Source organism: Henckelia pumila, chromosome 3, assembly GCF_033568475.1.
Source record: "Henckelia pumila isolate YLH828 chromosome 3, ASM3356847v2, whole genome shotgun sequence".
Lineage (NCBI taxonomy): Eukaryota > Viridiplantae > Streptophyta > Magnoliopsida > Lamiales > Gesneriaceae > Henckelia > Henckelia pumila.
The window spans coordinates 149,189,941-149,213,937 of NC_133122.1; the positions used below are offsets into that span (position 1 = coordinate 149,189,941).

At 31.2% G+C, this 23,997-nt stretch overlaps 2 protein-coding genes across 2 annotated transcripts; one reads left to right on the forward strand and one right to left on the reverse strand.

The window, feature by feature from the left end:
- Window positions 1-8,591: 8,591 nt before the first annotated feature.
- On the forward strand, window positions 8,592-10,085 carry LOC140890990 (glucan endo-1,3-beta-glucosidase, acidic-like). Its single transcript, XM_073299187.1, has 2 exons — window positions 8,592-8,918; window positions 9,033-10,085. Exons 1-2 carry the CDS (start codon window positions 8,840-8,842, stop codon window positions 9,983-9,985), a joined length of 1,032 nt encoding a protein of 343 aa, XP_073155288.1. The 5' UTR covers window positions 8,592-8,839; the 3' UTR covers window positions 9,986-10,085.
- Window positions 10,086-10,533: 448 nt separating this feature from the next.
- Window positions 10,534-13,074, reverse strand: LOC140892934 (protein IQ-DOMAIN 12). Its single transcript, XM_073301997.1, has 6 exons — window positions 12,536-13,074; window positions 12,126-12,214; window positions 11,761-12,036; window positions 11,374-11,607; window positions 11,168-11,290; window positions 10,534-11,047 (listed from the first exon to the last, which is right to left on the reverse strand). Exons 2-6 carry the CDS (start codon window positions 12,198-12,200, stop codon window positions 10,580-10,582), a joined length of 1,176 nt encoding a protein of 391 aa, XP_073158098.1. The 5' UTR covers window positions 12,201-12,214; window positions 12,536-13,074; the 3' UTR covers window positions 10,534-10,579.
- Window positions 13,075-23,997: the final 10,923 nt, after the last annotated feature.

Genomic DNA, 23,997 nt, shown 5'->3' on the forward strand with positions numbered 1-23,997 from the left:
TCACAAAAAAACAAACATATATAATCAAATTGATGTTTCCCTTTATTTTTAATTATTGACTAATATGTGTACATACTACATGCATACATTTATTAATTATGTAAAAAAAATGTTTTATTTACGATACTTACAATCTACCTCTTTAAATAGTAATCCATCTTTATTTTCCATTGTGCATGCAATTGATAATACGAAAAAGCTTGGAGATTTTGGTCTTTTATAAAATTGTAATTTTTGTCAATTATATTTGTTATTTTTGTAATTTTGGTCTTTTTTGATGTGATGCTTATGCGACACATATGTGATGCTTATACGACTTCAACATGGTGCTAATATTGACATTGTCATGTGATAAGTGTCTTTTCTATTATCATTTTGTAGTATTTTTGAGTCTTTTTTGCATGCATTTTCACGTCATTAGGACCATCCATGTTTGATTTTTATATTATTCATGCATGCAGTCTACTTCTCATCTTCCATGGTTTAATTGTAGGTTTAAGGAAGAAATCTCAAAATTTTGGCAGAAATTTATGTGCTCGAGCAAAGATTTTTACCGGATCGAGCACGTAAAAGTTGATTTGAAGATCCAAGATAGAGAACAATGCGCTCGATCGGTGAATTTTGCCGGCTCGAGCACGCCACTGAAGAAAATCAGGAGCTGGACAAAAATTTATGCGCTCGAGCGATAATTTTTACCCGCTCGAGCGCGTCTGACGAGATTTCAAAGCACAAAACAGAAACTTATGCACTCGAGTGGTGACTTTTACCCTCTCAGGCGCGATCGAGATAAAGAAAATATCTTTTGGCGGATTTTTTTTTTAAAAAAAAAAAAAGAAATTTCAAAGAACAAGGATTCTAGGGGCGTTTAAGTAGCAGATTCCATAATATTTTGTGGCATGTAGATTTTGATTGAAGAACACGGTGGCTAGGGCTAGGGAGAACGAAGGCTTTTGAAGAACGCTTCATCTTTTTCTTCTTAATTCTTCTTCTTTTTGATGATCAAAACTATTTCTTGAGTTATGCTTTTGTTTATGGAATAGTTTTTCTATTCGACTAAGGCCGCGAGATTAGCCCGAGATTGATTTATGTTAAACACGTTGATTTATGTTTAGGATTTTTGACTTATTTCAATTATTAATTGTTGGATTTTTTATATTATTCTTGTAAATGATTTGGCCAATTATTTGCTTGATTTGTTGATTGATTCTAATTCGAAAGATTAGAAATTGATTTTTGCTTCACTCCAAAAGTTAACACAAGGTTAAATCAACTAGAAATAGTATTCGATTTCATTGTGTGGTTCTAGGTGGAAAACTGAATTTTTATGATTATTTAATGCATTTGAGTTTGATTAGAAATAATTACAAATAATTAATCCGTCCAACTTGAATAGATTTGGCAAAGTCTAGAAATAGCTTGTTAAAATAGCTTGTCAGCTTCTATTCTTGAAGATTTAGGGAAAGAATACGATTAATCATTATTTGGGGAAGAAATATATGCATTTAATTTGTTTGACCTAATTTGATTTGTTATAACAGTGATGAAGAGTAAGCTTTCATTTTTTCTCCATTATTATCACTACCATGTATAAATTTTATAAATAAAATTAATTAATCACAACTAAGAAAGATATTATCAAAATTAAAAACTAAAGTTCTGAAATATTAACCAAATTAACATTTTCACAATTTATTTATTTCTAATATGTAATAGCAATTAGATGGGAAAATTGCAAATTTAGTCATGTATGTTTGTCATTTTGCGATTTTGGTCCTCTATGTTTCAAGTTTAATCAAATGAAGTCATGGCTTATCAAGAGTGGTTCAAGTTTAAGAAAATAAACCCTCTCTGATACCACTTGTTAGGATTATTGGTGTGTGTAGATGGGGGTAAATATACACTCAAAAATATTTTGAAACATTGAACTGATTTAACAACCTAAAGTGAAGTATTTTTGCTTAAACATGATTTTGCTCGAAAGAACTGATCTGGTTTGGCGGAAAAAATCTTCCTCGCAAAATTGAACTGTAAAATCTTAAAGACAGATCAAATAGTTAAATGCAGTAAATGAAGATAAGGATTGCAAGATTTTTATGGAAGTTCGAAGCTAAAACTTCTACGTCTCCCCTTCTTCTGTTTTCAGAAGGATTTTTTTAGAAGAGTTTGATTTACGCAACAACTTGTACAAATCCGATCCAATCAACCCTTGAAAATAATTCATAGTATCAACTTCTTAATATAGATCACAATCTGTCTGAGTAACAAGTGTACATTCTAAGTGAGATGTGCTTCAACAAGTTGATCTAATTATCACAAAGTGATCTTAATCAATTGTTCTGATGTAAGCATTGATCTTAAACTTTGATCTGCTACTTGTATGACTACTTGAGATTTCGCAAATGAAGACTTTAAACTTTTAGAATGTCGAGAGCAAAGATTGGCAAAAGTTGTTTATCTCTGAGTAGCATCCACTATTTATAGCAGCTCCTTCTACAACATTTAAAAAATAGCCGGTAGAATGTTTGTCTTTTGTTTCATTCGACATTGAACCATAAGATGACACGTGTCCTTGTACCTTTCAAAATGTAGTGGAGAATTTGAATCAGTGTCGGGTACGGAGGCTAACGTTTATATCTCCAACAACTTTCTTTGTCTTCTAGCTGGCTCACTGTGTGGCTTTTGATCTGTTCTGTTTGTTAGATTTGTTCTCATCTACTTTATCTGATTAAGACGTAGTGTTTAAGAAGATGTATTTGTTCCGGGCTTGTGTAATCAGATGACTTAATATATCCAGATCGATATGTCGATTTTATTTTAACAATAAGATCAATGTAGATTGTTCTTGGTTTTGTTCTGATTGATCTTCTTTGTTCAACAATCAATCTACCTCTGTTCATCACCAAAATTATGAAGTTGTCTTTATCAAAGTGTCTTGGGAAAAAAATTGCACAGGGATCCTTTCTCGGGAATAAATATATTTTTTAGTACTGTTCGTTGATTAAATTAATGTATTTGTTGAGTAAATTTGTTATTTTTAATAAAAAAATTATAATTTTTTTATTATTGTTCGTTTTATTAATGTAGACACTATTTATTATCACATTCATTAATTTGGTTTTTGAACTTTTCTCTTTCAAAACTTGACTATTAAGAGTCAGTCAGTATATAATTTTTTTATTTTTGTTCGTTTTATTAATGTAGACACTATTTATTATCACATTCATTAATTTGGTTTTTGAACTTTTCTCTTTCAAAACTTGACTATTAAGAGTCAGTCAGTAATATCCTTTTCTCCCTATTCTCCATGACTAACTTTGCCCTATTTCGAGTCTCATTCCATGCCAACTTTTTTTTTTCCAAGTCTTTATCTAACTTTTATCATTCGTTTACATTTTTTTCTTCACGTATCATTAAACTCTTTAATACGTGATTTTTTTTTTGGAAAAATTGTTATTCTCATAAACTCTTGACAATCTCATAGGTAAGTTTTATGAGACATATATCTTTTTGGATCATCCATTAAAAATATTATTTTTTATGTCAAAAATATTATTTTAATTTTTATTGTAAATATGTGTTGACTCATGAGACTGACAGACTTTCTCACAAAAGACCTAGTTTATTGTAATTTTAGTTTAAAATTGGTATGTTCTCGATTTTAATAATGTATTTTGATGGGTAAAACGAATATTTTTCTTGAAATTTTTATATACCTCACATAACTAAACCATACTTTTGGTCTTATATTATCCTTTCTTTATTTTTTTAAAATAATTTTAACGATGTTTACACGTGATGTTGATACGACTCCGAGTGTCATATCAACATTCCAATAGAAAAATGACTAAATTTGTACGTCAAAATCAAAATATATATGAGTATATGACTAATAAAACTGAAATGTATCAATATTGAGGATAAAATTGTAAAAGCTAGAATAAATATATGGAACCAAAATTATAATTTTCCCGACATTAACTATTGATGAAATGAAACGAGGTAAATTGTATTATTGGACAATCTCTTGTGAAATCTCAAAAGAGCTAATTATAATTTCATGTGAAAGCTCGAAACCCCCAACATTTTTAAACAAATGCTCATAGACTGTTGGGTTTTGGAACACAAGAAATCCTAATTTTGATGATAACAAAGCTTTTTATTGTGTTTCTAACATATTTACTCTAGTGTAAAGTTGTTAGACTCAAGATGGAAGCCTAAACTCGAAATTAGCCAAACTGATTTTCTGGCGAGCTCCAGTGTTTCAATGATATCTTACAGCTTAATGATCCAAATGGTTAGCCACCAAGACAAATGTAGAGAAAACGCAATTTGGAACATATTATATTTCATGTCAGTTGAGCAAAAACGGATGTTATCTAGATCAAACAGACGTCGCAATACTAAATAGAATCTGATCAGTTTCGCAGAAAAATAGAATCAGTTTACCTCGAGCAGTTCTGGTATTTTGGCCATATCTTGCAGCTAGATTATCCTAATGGAATGATTCACCCTGAGTTGGAAAGATAAGACAATGATATACAAATCATATTCACAAGTCGAAGACTGAATCGGATCCTAAGAGGCTGTTAAACTATATTGAAATTTCTAGTTTGGAACTGAAATTCTGCAAAGCAGAATTTCTTGCATAGTCTGGTATATCAAGAATATCTCTCTCATATAAACTCTAAATGGAGTGATTCTTGATTCTGTGGAAAGCTAAGAAAAAATGCTACAACTTTTACGTTTGTTACTTTGTCTAAAAATCAACGAATCAGAAGATATAGCACCAGATTGATCATAAGCACTAGACTGATTTTGTGCTCAACTGATTTTGAGCAGCTCTGGTATTTCAAACATAACTTTTGCATATGAACTCCAAATTGATTGATTCTGCTGGCGTTGAAAGGCTGAGTTCGAGGGCTAAAATTTAGTATTCATCACTTTACCCATATATCAACGGATCATGCGGAGCTATTCGATTGGTTGATCTCCAAGCTATTCGATCGGTCTCGCTCCTAAACTAAAGTTTACCAAGAGTAGTTTACCTACCCAAACTGAAGCTTTCCAAGATCAGTCTATCTACTAAACTGAAGGTGCGCTCAACTGCTTCCAAACTGAGGTTTTTTCAACTGCTACCAAATCGAAGTTTGCTCAACTACTACAGTGTCAAAACTGCTACAACACCCAAACTGCTACAGTACTCCAAGTTCAGTTTCGCATCCAAAATTCAGTTTACTAAGATCAGTTTAGTGAAATTCATTTTAGCGCTCCAGAAACAGTACAAAAATATTCTAACGGCTCTATTTCTGTGTCCAACGGCTATTTCATTCTTGTAGCCTATAAATACAACATCTTGAAAATCTAACACAAGCTTTTGAAGGATATTAAAAGTATGGACAGCCTTACTTGAAGAAATCAACTAGATTGAGAGCAAAGCCCAAGGTGTGAAGAACAAGAAGAAAGATGGGCGTTCATTGCCAAGTTTTTCACACCAAACCAAGTTTATAGAACATTCTTTCTTGTCCGAAATCTTTATATATCAGTTGAAGAGAACCCAACTCACTCACATATTCGAGAGTTGTATTCATATATTAGTTAAGTGAGAGTCTTAACACAAAAACGTTAAAGATTGTATTTGTAGTCTTGACATAAAGACGTAAACATTATGTGGATTGTGAGGTTGCGGCCTACAATCATTTAAGTGGCTAGGAGTCCTTGTTTGGGTAGTGGGTAAGTCCTAAACCGGAGTGAGTTTGTACAAATGTGTTGTATAAATCAAAGTCTTCTAGTGATATCTTTTCGAGGATGAAGAAAGGGTGACTTAGGAGTTGTTGAAATCTCCGAACATCCATAACAAATCTTGGTCTATTTATCGCATTTATTTTACTTATGCTACTGATTTTTAAGATCCATTATTGAAGTATTTTATGTGTTCTTCATAGCATACAAAGTGTTTGATAAAATGCTTCAACCAAACTGTTTTCATCTATCAACTTAAACCTTTTAAAATGATTTACAAAATGATAAATCAGTTTCTACGAAGGATTATTTCGAGTATTTTTCGCTTGTTTTTTAAACCAAACTCGATCTAATTCATCGGTGCTCAATATTTCAAGAACCGAGCTATTGTAGCTTAAAATATTTTAAAAGTGTATATTCACACCCCTCTACACATCGTTTTCGATCCTATCATATTATAAAAATATTAATATGATTATAACCCTTCTTTCGTATACAAAATAATTTTATCGTATTTTCTGCATATAATTCAAAATATAATCATTACGAATTAATATAAATCACGTTATTTTTTTCTTTATTTTTTTAGTTATTTTGTGGTACTTTAATTTTATTATTGATCATTTTATAGTATCATGTTGCTAAAACTATTGCATTTTAACTGTAATCATTTACGGTATGATTTCAATGATAATTTTCATATATTCGAACACATAAAGCCAGGGGCCGATCCAAGACTTCATGTTTGGAGGGTCGCGTCTGGATACAAAATAATGAAAATAATTATTATATGTTTGTATAACTTTCAATAACATGAATATAATTTTTTCATTGAACTCAATCACCCTTATTTATAGGGAAATATACCAAGATACAAATCTGTACAAATATTATCTTTGCATATTTATCTTGATCGCATATCTTTAATAAAATAATCATCTATAATAATAATATATTTATAACATAAATTTAATATTATTTTTTTCCCAAAAGAGAAAAGTCAAATGTTCCTTAAAAAGATATTATCGATTATATATCAAAATCTATCATTGTACATATCAGTGTTTGTTGTCTTTTATATTTTATAATTGGTTTTTTTTCATTTGTAACCAATAAAAACATGTTAAGCAAGAGACACAATCTCAATTCATAGAGATGTTTCATTAAATATATTAGAAAAATAATAACAATAAAAAAGTAATATGTAATCATTCATTCAATAAATTAAGCTTTTATTGAATTTTTTTTATTTTGCAGACACAAGTGGACATGACTTTGTTTTTTTTCCAAGTCGATGAGTAAGTTTTTCAATTAGAAAAAAACTATCGCAACTTGCAAGTAATTTAATAAGATTCAAAAAAAGACGATATAAGGAAATTATTAAAAAAACATCATAGAACAAAAAAATAACGAAATAGATTAAAAAAGTTACGAAACCAAATTTTGATGTTGATAAAAACAAAAAATTTACCAAACTTGGTTTAAAAACAATGATATTATCAGATATCAAAAATCCCAAAATTTCAAACCTTAAAATCACTTCAAATTTGTGAAAAATCGAGCAAGATGTGTATTGAAGTTGAGTAAAATAAGAAATTAAAAAATTAAAAATCAATCATATTTTATTGTTTTAAATAAATGATGGTAACTTTTTAAATAACAAAAAATAAAAAAATTATAAGATAGTTTAAAATAAAAGGTGCTAACTTTTTATATTAAAAAAAATGGTAAGAGGGTTTTAGATAGTGTTTAAGAAGAAGAAAAAATCCGAGAAATGTTTTTTAAAAGCTATCTCAAACACTATCTTAATGTGCTAAAGTGAGAATATATAATAAAAATAAAAAGTGAAAGTTGGCCTAGAGGAGAATCAAACCTGAACCAGGGGATTAAGTTCGGAGGCCAACCATTAGACCAAATGACAATGGATGACATTTTAGGGGGCCAAATAATATATATACAAAAAAAACAAAAAAATACTATATACTAATCAATTTTTAAAAAAATTTTGCAGGGGCCATTGCCCCCTTCGCCCTACAGCAAATTCGCCCCTAATAAAGCATGAATTCCACATTGACATAAGTATTAAAAAAAACACATATCTAAACTTATGAAGTTAAAATTGAACTTCTTTCTAACGAATTAAACATAGAAATCAACTCTTTATTTTTATTTTATTTTTTTTCAGATTATCAGCTATTTTGATATTTTACAATGAGATTGCGTGTCAATCATAGTTTCGGACTCATATATATATATATATATATATATATATATATATATATATATATATTAAAAATAAAAAGTGAAAGTTGGCCTAGAGGAGAATCAAACCTGAACCAGGGGATTAAGTTCGGAAGGCCAACCACTAGACCAAATGACAATAGATGACATTTTAGGGGGGCCAAATAATATATATACAAAAAAAAACAAAAAAATACTATATACTAATCAATTTTAAAAAAAAAATCGCGGGAGCCATTGCCCCCTTCGCCCTACAGCAATTATGAAGTTAAAATTGAACTTCTTTCTAACGAATTAAACATAGAAATCAACTCTCTATTTTTATTTTATTTTTTTAACTATTTTGATATTTTACAATGAGATTGCAGCCAATCATAGTTTGGACTCATATATCATACCTTGGAATTATTAAAAGAGTCTACTACTCTACTATTTAGCAGCCTAAGACAAGTCAAGCAAGCTGATAAGATCATCTTATCTTGCACGTACACAAAAGTTACAACACTTAAGAATTCATCCGAAAAATTGGACACGACAACTCTTGAAGTTAGACTTTGCAAGAGATCTTAATCTTAAAAACTAAAATAAAAATAAAAAATAGAAGGTTCAGAATGACTTCTGAACATAAATTGGAAAATTTCAAATAGGACAGTACAATATTAATATAGGTGTAATCAATTCCTTGTCTTCTTGGAATTTTGTTTCTGCCAAATTTTCCACAGAATGTTGAGCCAGTAATGAGCTGAATTTCCAATCTAATCCTGCCCGTTTTCTACGCTAAAAACAGCTATAAAAGGGGATGTGATATGTGGTGTTATACTTCATCATACAAAGTTTTGTGCGTTAATTTTGTTTCTCAATGGCTAACAAACAGAGTTATTTCTTTCTTGAAATGGTCCTTTTTGGACTTGTGATGATAGCTAGCATGGACTTAACAGGTCCTTTTTTCTGTTTCGATTAATGTTCGTCTTGTATAAGTAACCTGTTTATTTTGCATGAAAATGTAATATTAGTGCACATACTGAGTTGTTTTGTTGGCTATAATAATGCAGTGGCGCAGACCGGACTTTGCTACGGAAGGCTCGGGACTGGGCTGCCTTCTCCTCCGGACGTCGTGTCCCTGTACAATAGGAACAATATCAGAAGAATACGGATTTACGACCCCCACCAGCCAACTCTCCAGGCTCTCGGAGGCTCTAACATAGAGGTCATATTAGGCGTTCCCAACACCGACTTGCAGAACGTTGCAGCTAGCCAAGCGAACGCGAACACGTGGGTGCAAAACAATGTAAGAAACTATCCTAATGTCAGGTTCAGGTACATTGCTGTTGGAAATGAAGTCAGTCCTATAAGAGGTGACACCTCTCAGTATGTCGGATTCGTTCTTCCGGCTTTGAGGAACATTTTTAATGCGATTTCTAGTGCTGGACTTGGAAACCAGATAAGAGTGTCCACTGCTATTGACACGGGAGTTCTTGGAAACGCTTACCCTCCGGCGGATGGAGTGTTTAGAGATGATGTTCGGTCATATCTTGCGCCGGTAGTAAGTTTTCTAGCAAACAACCGAGCCCCTTTGCTAGTGAATATATACCCTTACTTTTCATATGTTGACAATCAAGGATCTATTAGCCTGCCTTACGCGCTTTTTACGTCTGATGGAATCGTTGTTCCTGGTGGAATACGGTATCAGAATCTTTTCTACGCGATCTTAGATGCTACTTACGCAGCACTTGAAAAGTATGGAGCCCCATCAGTTGAGATTGTGGTATCTGAGAGTGGTTGGCCTACGGCTGGAGGAACTGCGGCGACTGTTGAAAACGCAAGACTTTATAACACGAATTTGATTCAACGGGTCAAGAATGGAACGCCTAAAAGACCTGGAAGGGCAATAGAAACATACATTTTTTCTGCATTTGATGAAAATCAGAAGAATCCTGAGATTGAAAAGCATTTCGGGGTCTTCCAACCGAATGGACAAAGCAAGTATCCTATCACTTTTAACTAGTTCTGTTGAATACAAATTGTATCCGTAGAATAAGGACTTCAAGTTCAAGTTCAACTAATTTATTACAATAAAACGTTGGTAAACAAGAAATTCTACTGAACATGGTGTATTTTTCTGGTTTCTTCACTATGTTTCCGAGTTTTCTGTGGTCGTGAACCCACTCTGTAATATGATGAATTTCAGTTGGCGATAATTACTTCAGTTACAAACAAAATATATAAAACTGGGACACTAGAAAGAAAAGAGGGCTCTCTATAAGATTCATTGGCCAAAATGTAAATAGAAAACAGCAAACCAGAGCAAAAAAAAAAAGGCAAAAATTTGGGTAAATGCACATATTGACACGAGAAATTATAATCGAAGCTAGGATGTGGGCGTATGGTTGAGTCGACGCTACCCGCAGGGTAGTGTCCAGCGGGTGACGTGGCGGCTCATGATTGGTTAAAATCAGTGGGTCCCATGTGGGACCCATTATTTTTTACCAATCATGGGGTTACATGTCACCCGCAGGGTAGTGCCTTGCGGACGGCATGTACTAAACCGTGGGCGTATATTCAAAGGTTTAACATAATGAAGACTGAATCATTTTCCTTCTTAATCTTGATGAACCATGATGCTCTTCTTATAGGTGTTAGTTGTTTGACCATTGAATGAACTTGATGAACAAATCTTGATCTTGTACGGAGAATGTTGGCCTAAGTACGCGTCACATAATCTCAGCCGTTGCCTTGGTGTGCTCAGTGATCTAGACTTGGCCTTAGCAGATTCTGTGGTGGCCATGTATGCTGGAAAAACTGGAGAATTGGGTAAAGATCCATCTTCTCTGATTGATTTCTGTTTCATGTGGCAAAACGATCTTCTTGGTAACGAAAAGGGCGAAGTTAATTCTTCCATTAGTTCTTGTTTCTGTGTAGTTCGCAGCCTAAGATTTGAAAGTGGCAAATGCTTCAACCTTTCTGTTTCTTCATGCTGATGTTCCTCAAATTCTTGATCAAACCAGCAGCTTTTTCTATTTTCTTTGGGGGTCATTGATCCTTGCAAGTTTTGGTAATTTTCCCTCTCCTAAATAAGAAAACTAATCACTCTCTTGAAATAATAAGCGAAAAAGTGAACACACTTTGTTTATGAATAAAGATACTTGTTATTCAGCACCAGATAGGCAGATAAAAGAATCAAGATTACCTGATGAGAGAACGAAAAATGCTTCATTCGGTCCCTTTTAGCAACAGATTCTTGCTTTCTCAAGTAGAATCCATCTTTCGAAACCAAGGTTAAATCCCAACTCCTGTGAGTATCACAATGAAGCTGCCAAGAACAGAATAAAGGTTACACTTTAAGTTGGATTTTAGGCCAAAAGAATCACGCAAAACAGAATTTTCCTCATTTACTCTTTGTTCTTCTGATTTGATTCCTTCCTTTCCCATGAGATTACGTCTCTTTTCACTGTAATTTAGGTAATCAAGAAGAGTTGGAGCTCTATAATGATGTGGTTTTTCCGACTGCGACTTTGAGGCAAGATACATGGATGCTAAGTTCTTTACAATTCTGCGTCTTACTAGCTCGCCTCGAACCACTGCTTGAAGTTTCACTATCCCTTTTAATGCACTCAATGCTTTTCTAGCCTGCAGAACATCCAAATCAATCTAATAATCGGATCAAATTTATCGATACTTTTAACTTTTTGCAAAAGACCTACCAATTTTTCTCTGTTACATAATGATTAGTGAATGCAAAATTTATGGCGTAAAATTTTCTGTGAATTTAAAGAAACTCACAAGATGACCTCTATAAGCACTTTGAATTTTGACGGTTGCCAAGTACTGCTTTTTCCGTTCGATTTCGTACGATATATTCGTGAGACGGACAACCTCGGCTGCGGCATTGGCAGCAGCAACAGCAGCTTCTGCTGCAGCTGCTGTTGCAATGGCCACAACAAATGCACGTTTTCGCTGCTCTTCTGCAGCTTCGCTTAGCAATTTTTGAGGTTGTTCCAGCTCAGGGCACTGCATGAACTTGAAAATTCCTAAAAACCAACTCCATTTCTTTGATCTCTAACCAATTCACATTCACAGGACCATCATCAAAAACAAAAATTTATGAAAATGAAGAACAGAACAGATTATGATCATAGAATTTCTACCTTATCTGATTTTGGTTTTGACTCGGGAACGAAAAATCTTCTCACACAAGTAAACCAACCTTTTCCCTTTCCCATATCAAACCAATCTCCTAAATCAGTGAAAGAACAAAAAATGAGTAGGTGACCGATTATCCCGCGGGTTTAAGCCATCAAAGAACTTCATTTCATATAATCATCAAGAAAAATTCAGCTGTCAATATCAAGAAAACGAAATTTAGAGATCATTCATCAATCTCAGCTTATGAAAAGAGCAGAGTGCCAGCTAAAAGGAGCGGCCCATGTGTATACGATTCTCTCGAAACACTAAAATTCGTCCTTCAAATTACATTAAATCTCTCTTTCTCGACTAATGAGTAATGAGAGATGAAGACACCTCAAGCGGAAAACCATTAATGAGAATGCAACGATACCTTCCAGGAATTCATGTGAGGCATGCAGGAGAAAGCCAACAACCCAATTTATACCAAAAACTCGTGCATTTTCTTGGATTTCATTCTTGAATGATGACAACACAAAAGGACATATTTTTTATAACCCCTTCAAAGAAAAAGTTCCAAGTACAAGTAGTTGCTTTGATTTTTGTGCTTTGAAAAGCAATACATGTGCTGATAAGAAAGTGAGATCGAAAGCAACTTTAGGCTACGAATTAAAAATTTTTCAAACAACTATTTCAATCATGAAGTTATTTCAAGTACTGTTTTGGGGTGACATGAAGAAATGCTTTTAACATCAAATGAGATTGGATTTTTGCATCTTTTCTAACTGTCATTTTCTCAAGCACCTGCCACTCATCACTTCAAATGTCTGTTTCGCATGAATCAGAATTATTGAATCAGGTTTCTTTCTTTTCTGTTTCTTTTTTAACATATCGTTTTCAAAGCCCAAATTAATAAATTATAGCCAACTAATCCGTCAACTTAAATTTCTTCTTGAATGCTATTTTTGGGAGAAAAAATTTGTCCATGATATCAAAACTCATATATACGTGTATAATTTGTTACTCTGCATTGCATTGTGCAGGATAACTTAGGTGTCAGTCCAACTTGTTTTCTTTAAAAGTTTTTTTGAGATATTTGCGCAAAGATCTGGTGGAATGTTATGTCAGCATTAAATATTTTTAAGTTGTTCGCGCAAACATCTTTAAAAAAAGAAATTAGAAAAATGTTGAACGTCAATTCAATTATTCTGCATACTAGTGTTTTGGATGACAAAACTATATATATACACACACGAATTTCAATATTGAACTAATTTCGATCTTGAAATTGTTGTGTCGATTCTACTGCCTTTTAATATTGACCCACATTTATATTTTGGTATGGGGTTAATGATGCAAAATTTGCTAATACATCTAATTAAAGGGAATTTGATTTAACACTAGGCTGGCTCCGCCAATATCCAACCTTTAATTGAATTATTTTATAACCGGTCCAGATTTACATTTCCCTTCTTTCTTTATTTTTTTTCTTTTTGGAATTGTGGGAAAAAATTGTTACAACCGAGTCTTGAACTATGAGATCTTGATGTCAAATGAGTTATAACTAATCCACGATTTACATTCCAATTTACATTATTTTATTAAAATTTTTATGTTCATTATTTATTTATTTATTTATTATTATTATTATTATTATTATTATTATTATTATTATTAGAGAATTTATCGCTAATATTCGACATGTAAAATAACGCATGCAATATCAATATAGAATAATTTGCATTCACCTCCCCTATTCACTTTTTCCTTTGGTCATTCACCTCTCTTACATGTTATAATTTTTACACTTATTAAAAAGTTGAGTGTCAAATACATAAATGTATAGGAATGTGAGTACAAATGACTCTATCAATATATGAGTGGGCTGAGTAAATGAATCAGGTCGCTCATAATTTATTAGGAGTTCAATTCGATAAAAACTCGTTTGAACTCGTTTAATGAAACTCGTTAATATAAAAGAATTCAGCTCAAGTTTTACAATATTCAGCTCGTTAACTCGTGAACATGTTCGTTAGTAGACTCGTGAGTCAACTCTTATATAAATATAATAATAATTTTGATATTAAATTTATAGATTTTACATTTTTACTTAAGAAAAAATATAAAAAACTATTAAATTTATTTATTAGAATAAAATTATAAATTTAAATAAAATATTAAATTTTCTCTATAATTTATGTTTTTAATGAATTTAATGAATATCTAATTTTTAATTTATATTTCTTAAGTTCATTTAGGTTCGATAAAATTTCGAATAAAGTCGTGAGCTATAAATATATTCCCTAAGTAAAGTTTGAGTTCGACTCGATTATAAACGAGTCAAACTCAAATATTCAAAATTTCGACTCGACTCGATTACACATAAGTATGGCAACCCCTCTAAACCGAAAATACATGCATGTTATAATTTTATTTTTAAAAAATTGTAATTTTATGTTACTCGCGCGTGTTTGACTCATATAATCTGTAATTGAATAATACATTTTTCAATGGATTCTTCGTCTTTAGAAAAAAAAAATCCATCTAACTTTCAATCATTAAATGTTGTAACCTACCAAAACGAAAAACAAAAACAAAAACAAAAACAAAAACAAAACAAAAACTTGACGTTTTGATGCCAGCAAAACAATTTTTTCTTGCCATTTTAATTTTCTCCGTCACCTTCAGTCCTTCACCGAGAAGCCGTTTTCCATCTAACTTTCAATCGTATTTCATAATTGTCCTCAATTATTTTAAGGGAAGGGAATATAGTCAAGATGCTCTTATAAAGTTTGTCTATTTTGTGTTTTGGTCATGTAAGTATTTAATTTTGGATTTTGGTCCTTTAAGTTAAGTTATAATTGGTTTTTAGTTCTTATAATTGGTTTTTAGTCTTTTCTTAATAGAGTGTTGACGTGATATCAGAAAATGCGGACGTGACAGCTAAAAATATTTAAGTGACATTGAGAAATGATGATGTGTCTGTTGTGACATCAACAATTAAATGTTATGTTTTCAAAATCGGATCGTACCCACGGGTTCAACCGGTTCAATCCGGAACCGGTAACTGGTTTGATCTGAAACACTCCCAAAAATCATTATAACAGTTGAACCGGCAGAACTGGTCAAGAACCGGAAAATTAGTTTTCGTTTTTTTTCCGAAAAAATAGTTTTTTTTATTTTAAAACCTTAATTTATTATTTTATTTTTTATATATATATATATATATACATGGTTATTTGAAATTTTTTTCTCGTTAAAAATATTATTTATTAATATTAGAGTTTATAAGTTTTTTGAATATATTTTATATAGTTATTTAGTTTTCAAACTACGATAAATATATATATATATTTTATTTATATAAATTTTTTAGGTTTTTATAATTTAAAATATATTATGATTTATATTATATTATATAAATGGTTTTTCGATTCTATCGTTCAGTTAAAACATCCCAACTATTTGGATCATTTTTTTAAGTTAGATCCGTTTGATTACCAGTCCGGTTATAAATAAAAAAACATTGCTTAAATAAAAAAGGACTAAAAACCAAAATATAACTAAACTTACAGGGCCAAAACCCAAAATTGAATACTTATAGGACCAAATCACAAAACAAGCAAACTTACATGACTATTTTTGCTATTATCCCTTATTTTAACCATTTTTTTATAATTGCATATACTACCCTATGAAATCATGAGATTGCTAAAAACTTCCTATGACTATAAACCCCTTGTGTTTTTAAATTTTGTGCACAAATACCCCTGAAAATACGTATGGACAAAAGGTTATGTGCTCAAATTTTGAAAACACAGGGAGTATGTGCTCAAGATTAAAAAACACAAGGAGCTAGTAGATCATTATTTTTTCATAAAAGACTTTTAGCAATCTCGGTATTTCATAAAGTAATGTATCCAATTACCCTTTTTTTTCTTAGACTCACGCCCCCTTTTAAATTTTTAAATTTTCTTATAGATTTTTTAAAATTTTCAATTTTATTTATATATGAGTTTTAAAAAGTTTTGTATGGAATTCATATAATTCCAACATATTTTATTACAAGCATTTATTTTTAAAAAAATTGCATTTTTTTTACGATTTTCATTTCCGTAATTTTTTCGTATTTTGTGCTTTTATACAAGTTTTTTCATTCTATTTTTTACATTTTTTAATTTTTTAATATTATATAATTTACAAGCACTCATATTATAACAAGATAAATTAATTGTGATACAATTAAAATATTCAAAATGCAATAATAATTAAGGATATTGTTGTTATTTTACTAAAAAAGTATGTTTAAATTTTTCTCCAAACACTCAAATTTTATCTTTTATTAGCTTTGAGTTTTTATTCCAAACCCTTACTACTTTTATTTCTCACTCACTTCTTTATAATATCTGAAAGAATCACTTCAAAATAAGTAGAAATTTTTATGTACACTCCCTAAAAAGAATAAGATTAGGAGTAAATGTCCTAGTTTAGTTAGGGGCATGCATGTTGTGTTGCGCTATAGATATGACTTTTAACATCGGTTTCAGACCCTTTTTTAACAACATTTTTTTGCTCTTGTCTATTAGTTTTTCTGCTGTAGTGTCTTGATTGTTGCTCTTTACATACTTACATTCAGTTTCCTTCCGAAGAAAAACAATATTGCTGCATTCATTGAAAAAAAAAATTAAGCAACAAGTTTGTGAAACTGGATACTCGTGGTATTGGGATGAGTTTGTGGTATGTTATTTGATAACAAATTATTAAAGCTCTATAATTATTTGTAGTTTTTAGTTCAATTATAAATAATAAATTTTAAAACTTGTCATCTTTTTTTAAATACTTGAAGCGCATTACAAATGGGAGGAGCGGTATGATTCACAAATCCGCGACATTTGGTACAACAAATTTGTTATTATCTGCATTATCTGCCGGCGAACATTGCATGACTGTCGAAATCATGGAATTGTGCCAAATACTATTGACCGGACTATTTGGGATGTATTGCTAACTCATTGAGAAACTGCAAAGTGGAAGAGCTCTGCAAAAAAAAATTATAAGGCGAATAGGCAGAGCGAGCCTACTGTATTGGGAGACTGGGACGACAAAGCACGTTGGCAGATCGAAGCCCTATGCTGTGCGCACTGTGAATTTGGTAAAAATAAACATCAACAAATGATATTAAATTATATTTGGTATATTTGAATTAATTGGATTTTTACTGATATTATATATATATATATATATATATATATATATATATAAATATATATATATATATATTACTATATTATGCAAGAACCTCTTAGTCTCTTGGTATGCTAATTTAAATAATTAAATAAATTTAAAAAAAAACACCCACACACTTAAAAAAAAAAAAACAACCCACACACTCAACCGCTTTTATCCACTATCTCAATTTTTTTTCCTTCCGTTATGATTTTTTTTCATTGAATTATTTTTTTCTCCTCAATTTTTGTATTTAATATATAATACAATAATTTTGTTCGTCGGCTATAATTGAAATATAATTTTATTATAAAAATAAAGTTAGCACACAAATGCGTGCAATAAAATGCTAATATATATAATGCAACATCAACAATTGATTAGGGAACCCACTAGTTGGGAGGTTTTTCTGAAGACGCACGGGCGTTCCGACGGGTCTTTTGCTAATGATAGATCAAGATTGATCAACGTACGAAATTATATTTTCTTATTTAAAAGTTCTATTACATTTTTTAAATTACGAATTAAATTTTTGATATTTTTTTCACTAATAATTGGTTAACCAGGAGAAGATGGAATAACGTATGACAGAACAATTTACCCTTGTGGACATTGGGGCTTTGCCCGACATACCTACCGAGCAAATTAATGTCATATTTATCGAAGTTGTTGGTTTATATATATATATATATATATATATATATATATATGGTTCAATATCAAGTTGTCTTCATAACAATTTAAATACGTTAAACATTATACTAAAATTTAAAAGTAGTTAAGAATCACCAGCTAGTTCATTGACAAAATAATTTAAATATACACGTTTGTTTTATAAGGTAAAACTTCTGGCTTTGAGGGCCAGGCACAGTTATGTCCCGAAGAAAATGGGACACACAAATATTTATTATTATTACTATTAAAAATAAAAAATTATATATATATATATACAGTTTTGTTATGCTGCCCATTTTCCGTGCCCACCACCATGTCCACCTATGAGGTGACACTCATCCATTGGATGAACCATTTGTATATATTTCATCTCATACATTAGATGATTGTCACCTCATAGGTGGACATGGAGGTGAGCACGGGAGGTGGGCAGCATATATATAGAGTTATGCTATGCTGCCCACCTATCATGTCCACCAATCATGCCCACCAATGATGTGGCATTATTCTATTGGGCTTACAATTTATCACATATTTATCTCATCCAATAGAATAATGACACATCATTGATGGGCATAGTGGTGGACATGATAGGTGGGCAGCATGGTAAAACTATATATATATATAAAAGGAAGGGAAATATTAAAAAGAAATAGAACGACCGAGCAGAAAGCGTTTGGCTTTTTAGCTGTTAAGTGGACCAAAAGCGTTTTTTGAATGATGAAAATGAAGCCTGAAATATAATTTTAGAATTCAAAGCTTGGGATCTTGATTCAAAATGGTCTGTCAGGAGAAGCTAAATTCCTGTAATACGTTGTTTTGTCCGAGTATGAAAAAATTTGGTGAGATATATTTTTAGGGCTAATTGCATGACATCTCTACTGAAAAATCAAAAAAAGTAAAAAAATATCATCTACAAAATTGATATCATGTAGTTCCTATGTTTTCGAAAAATAGCATAAAATCTTTATCAGATGTGGTAAATGTGTCTGAGTTTTTATAACATACGAGTGAAATGTGCTAAATTTTTAAAAAAAAATTAAAATTGCATTAACCTATTAATATTTTTAGCAGATTTTATGCCTTATAAAATTTTCAAACGACATATTGATGCAATACCCCTATATTTTTAATGCTAAAATCTCGAGCAAAATGCATCCGACACTCTGCAAAAATCTTAATTGTCATAAAACCTCCCTATAAAAAATTAATAGGCTAATATGGCATTGACCTTTTAAACATTTTGCTCATAACACCCTGATTCCAATGTTGTGAATACATGCATGTGCCCACGCGGATAAATTCAAATATTTATGATATCTGATATTTTTTTTTTCACATCTCTTGACTGAACCCTTCATGAGAATAAAATATCTATTTTTTTTCTTTCTAATTTCCCTTATAAGATGTGGGTCTTAGCGGGTGTTTGACTAAGCATATTAAAAACAGCTTATAAGTTTTAAGAGCTTATAAGATGTTTTAGGAGTTTATAAGTTGTTAGGTCTTATTTTAAAAATAAGTTGTTTAAGTGTTTGGATGAACTTATTTTAAATAACTTAAAGATGTACTGATGTGTTTGGTATTATAAGATCTTTTTATCGTCGAAATTACCAAAAAGGATATAATACTATGAAAGTAATGTAAATAGTAATATACATACAAAAAAAATTAAATTTATTTTAAATGTTAAACATATATTAAAAAATAAAATTATTTTTATTTTAATTTAGAAAAATTTTGATAAATTATCTATAAAACCTTAGCATAGGAAATGGTGAGAATTTAATAAAATATATGAGGATAATATGGAGAATTAAAATATCAAAATTGTTGAAAAATATATTATTATTATGTTGAATATTGAATATTGAATGTTGAATGTTGAATATTGAGTTGTAAAATGTGAAGAATTAGTGTGTGATGATGTAGATGATGATGTATTAATTTTTGGACTAATCTCAAATGTGGATCTATAAATAGGTCTTCATTTGTGATGAAAAATACAATTGAGTTGAGAGAAAAATATTATAAAGTGTAGAGTTTGATATATTTTGAGTTTTGGAGTATTTACTTTTTACCGTAAATTTTTACTTTTTCACAACACGTTATCAGCACGAAACTCTAAAAGTCCTCCATATTTTTTCAAGCTCCAAAACACAAGAAAAAGGTAACAAAAGTAAGAATATTTATTTTATTGTTTATTTATTTGTTGTGTATATATTTAATATATAATATCATGTTATTATCAGAAATGATAAAAAAAAATTAGTTTTTTTTAAAAAAACTTGTTATAAATTTGGGAGGATGTTAAGACGACGTCCCACACTCCCAGTAAGGGATACGACAAGTATAAAAGCCTCTAAGGTTTTTAAACAATAACGTGATATGATATATATTTATTATGTATATATACTAACTATATCAATATATAATTTCATGTTATTATATAAGAGGTTATCTAGGACACTGACCTTATAATAACGTGATATGATATATATTTTATTGCGTATATTTAATTATGATTATCATTATATGCATCACATGATTATCACGAATTTTTATTCAACACATACTCGATTTTTTCTTACCCCAACGGTAACAAACGGCTGGGTTTTGCCCTATAAATATGTTCACTCAAACTCATTTCAATCACACCAAATTCACTCTTTCTCTCAAAATAATTTCTCCTCGATTTTTTGAAGATGAAGATGATGGCATTTCTAAGGCTATTTTTCATAACGATTATGATCATCATGCTCATGAATCTTGTACTCACCAGCGGTTTTCCACCACATACTTTTTCTCTATTTGTACACGCACTTGTAATTTTCGTTCTTCCATTATTTTGTATTTTCATATTAATGGAAATTAACTAATAAAATGCATTGTTATTTTTCTAGTACCATCATGTTAAATTTGGCAAATATTGAATTCGTTGCGCTCGATATCACTGGAAAGAATTATATGTCATGGACTCTCGATGTAGAGATGCATCTTGAGTCATTGGGTCTAAGCGATACCATCAAAGAAAATAATATATCATCCTCACAAGAAAAAGCAAAGTCTATGATTTTCTTACGTAGACATCTTGATGAAGGATTGAAATGTGAGTATCTCACAAAAAAAGACCCAATGATTTTATGGAAAGAGCTGAAATAAAGATTTGAGCATATAAGGGAAGTTATACTCCCCACCGCCCGTGATGAATGGAATACGTTGAGATTCCAAGACTTTAAAAAAGTCGGTGATTACAATTCTGCGATGTATCGAATAGTCTCGCAATTGAAATTTTGTTGGCATGTTGTTACTGAAATGGAAATGCTTGAAAAACATTTTCCACATTCCACGCATCAAATATAACTCTACAACAACAGTATAGAGTGCGTGGATTTTCGAGATATTCTGAACTAATCGCATGTCTTCTTGTGGCGGAAAAGAACAACGAATTATTAGTAAGAAATCATCAATCCCGACCCACTAAATCAACGGCATTTCCAGAAGCAAATGTCGTAATTAAAAATGAAAACCAAAATCAAAGGCATAGACCAGATTTTGGTCATGGACGAGGTCGAGGACGTGGACGTAAAAATGATCGCGATCGTGGTCGTGGTCGTGGCCGTGGATATGAAAATAATCGAGATAGTTACTTCAATAACTCATCTCAAAAGAACGTCACGAACCACCCACCAAAAAGGCAGCATGAAAATACGAGTGAAAATAAAAATCACTCAAAAAGATCTGAGAGTGATTGTTATAGATGTGGCACTCCAGGACATTGGTCACATATTTGTCGAACCCCTGAGCATCTATGTAAGCTCTATAAAGAATCGACAAAGGGGAAAGGAAAAGAGACCAATTTTGTTGAAAATAGTGACCATTTAATTGGTTCAACTAGTTTCAATGCTGCAGATTTTTTGAATGATTTCGAAGACATTGATTAAAAGATTGGTGGGACTAGAGTGTAACAAATTTGTATTTTTCATGCATTCTTGTATTATAAAGCATGTTATATTTTGCATTTGTATTGTACTTAATTTTTCTTTATTGCATTTTTGTGAAGTTTGATATGGAAAATACTATGAGCAAACATGAAAATAATATCATGGAAATTTGAATACCGGATAGTGGTACAACGCACACTATTCTGCGAGGTGAAAGATATTTCTTGGAAATAAAACCAACAAAAACAATGGTGAATACCATATCAGGTCCTGTAGACTTGATTGAAGGTTGTGGTAAAACACAATTTTTGTTACCAAATGGTACAAAATTTCTGATAAATGATGTTTTATATTCACCACAATCGAAAAGAAATTTGTTGAGTTTTAATGACATATATTCTCATTATGATACTGAGACGATAACTGATGGAAATCAGAAATATATGTGTCTTACCACATATAAATCAGGAAAGAAATATGTGGTTGAAAAATTATCAATGCTCTCTATTGGATTGCATTATACACATATAAGATTAATCGAATCAAATATGATGGTTAATAATTCTTCAATATTAACCAATTGGCATGATCGATTGAGACATCCTGGTTCAATAATGATGCGAAGAATTATTGAAAATACACATGATCATCCATTGAAAGACCAGAAAATCTTTCAGTATAATAAGTTTCAATGTAAAGCATGTTCTCTTGGAAAACTTATTATAAGACCATCGCCAGCTAAAATCCAAACAAAATCACCCATATTTTTTGAACGTATTCAGGGTGATATTTGTGGGCCAATTCATCCACCATGTGGACCATTTCGATACTTTATGGTATTGATCGATGCTTCTAGCAGATGGTCATATGTATGCTTATTGTCAACTCGAAATGTGGCAATTTCAAGATTAATGGCTCAACTAATAAAATTGTGGAATCAATTTCCCGATTATACAATCAAGAAATTAAGACTTGATAATGCTCGAGAATTTACTTCTCAAACTTTCAATGATTATTGTATGTCAATGAGAATTACTGTTGAACATCATGTTGCTCATGTTCATACACAAAATGGATTAGCTGAATCATTGATTAAACGTCTACAACTGATTGCTAGACCAATTATTATGATAACAAAACTCCCTATTTATATATGGGGACATGCAATTTTACATGTTGCGGCATTAATTTGCATCAGACCAAGTGCATATCATAAATTCTCCCCATTGCAGCTTGCATTTGGTAAATAACCAAATATTTCTCATCTGAGAATTTTTGGATGTATGGTGTATGTGCCTATGCACCACCTCAATGATAAAAAAAAATGGGTTCTCAAAGAAAAATCGGTATTTATATCGGTTATGATAGCCCATCAATCATTCGATATCTTGAGCCTCAAACAGGCGATGTGTTTATAGCACGTTTTGTTGATTGTCATTTTAATGAAGAAATCTTCCCAATGTTAGGGGGAGAAAAGAAACACATCGAAAAATAAATCACATGGTACGTACCATCATTGTTACATTTAGATCCAAGGACCAAACAATGTGAGAAAGATGTACATCAAATTGTGCACTTGCAAAGAATTGCAAATCAAATACCAGATGCATTTGCAGACACCAAAGGGGTAACAAAATTATATATACATGCTGTAAATACCCCTGCTCGAATTGAAATTCCGAAGAAACAAATTGAAGACACTCATGATGTCATAAAACGCTTGAAGCGTGGAAGGCCAGTCGGTTCCAAGGATAAAAATCCTCGAAAAAGAAAAGGCATAGAGAAACACGATGATCATAAAATATAAAATGGTGTTCCAGAAGAAACACCTGATGATGAAAATGTTCTGTCAAAACCACAAATTGACGAGAATCGTGAAATCTCTATCAATTATATTAATACTGAAAAAATATGGAATCAAAAAGATATAGAAGATATTGATGAGATATTTTCTTATAATGTGGCTTGTGACATCATAAATGAAAATGAGGATCTTGAACCAAAATCTTTTGGTGAATGTAAAACTCGTCATGATTGGGCCAAATGGAAAGAT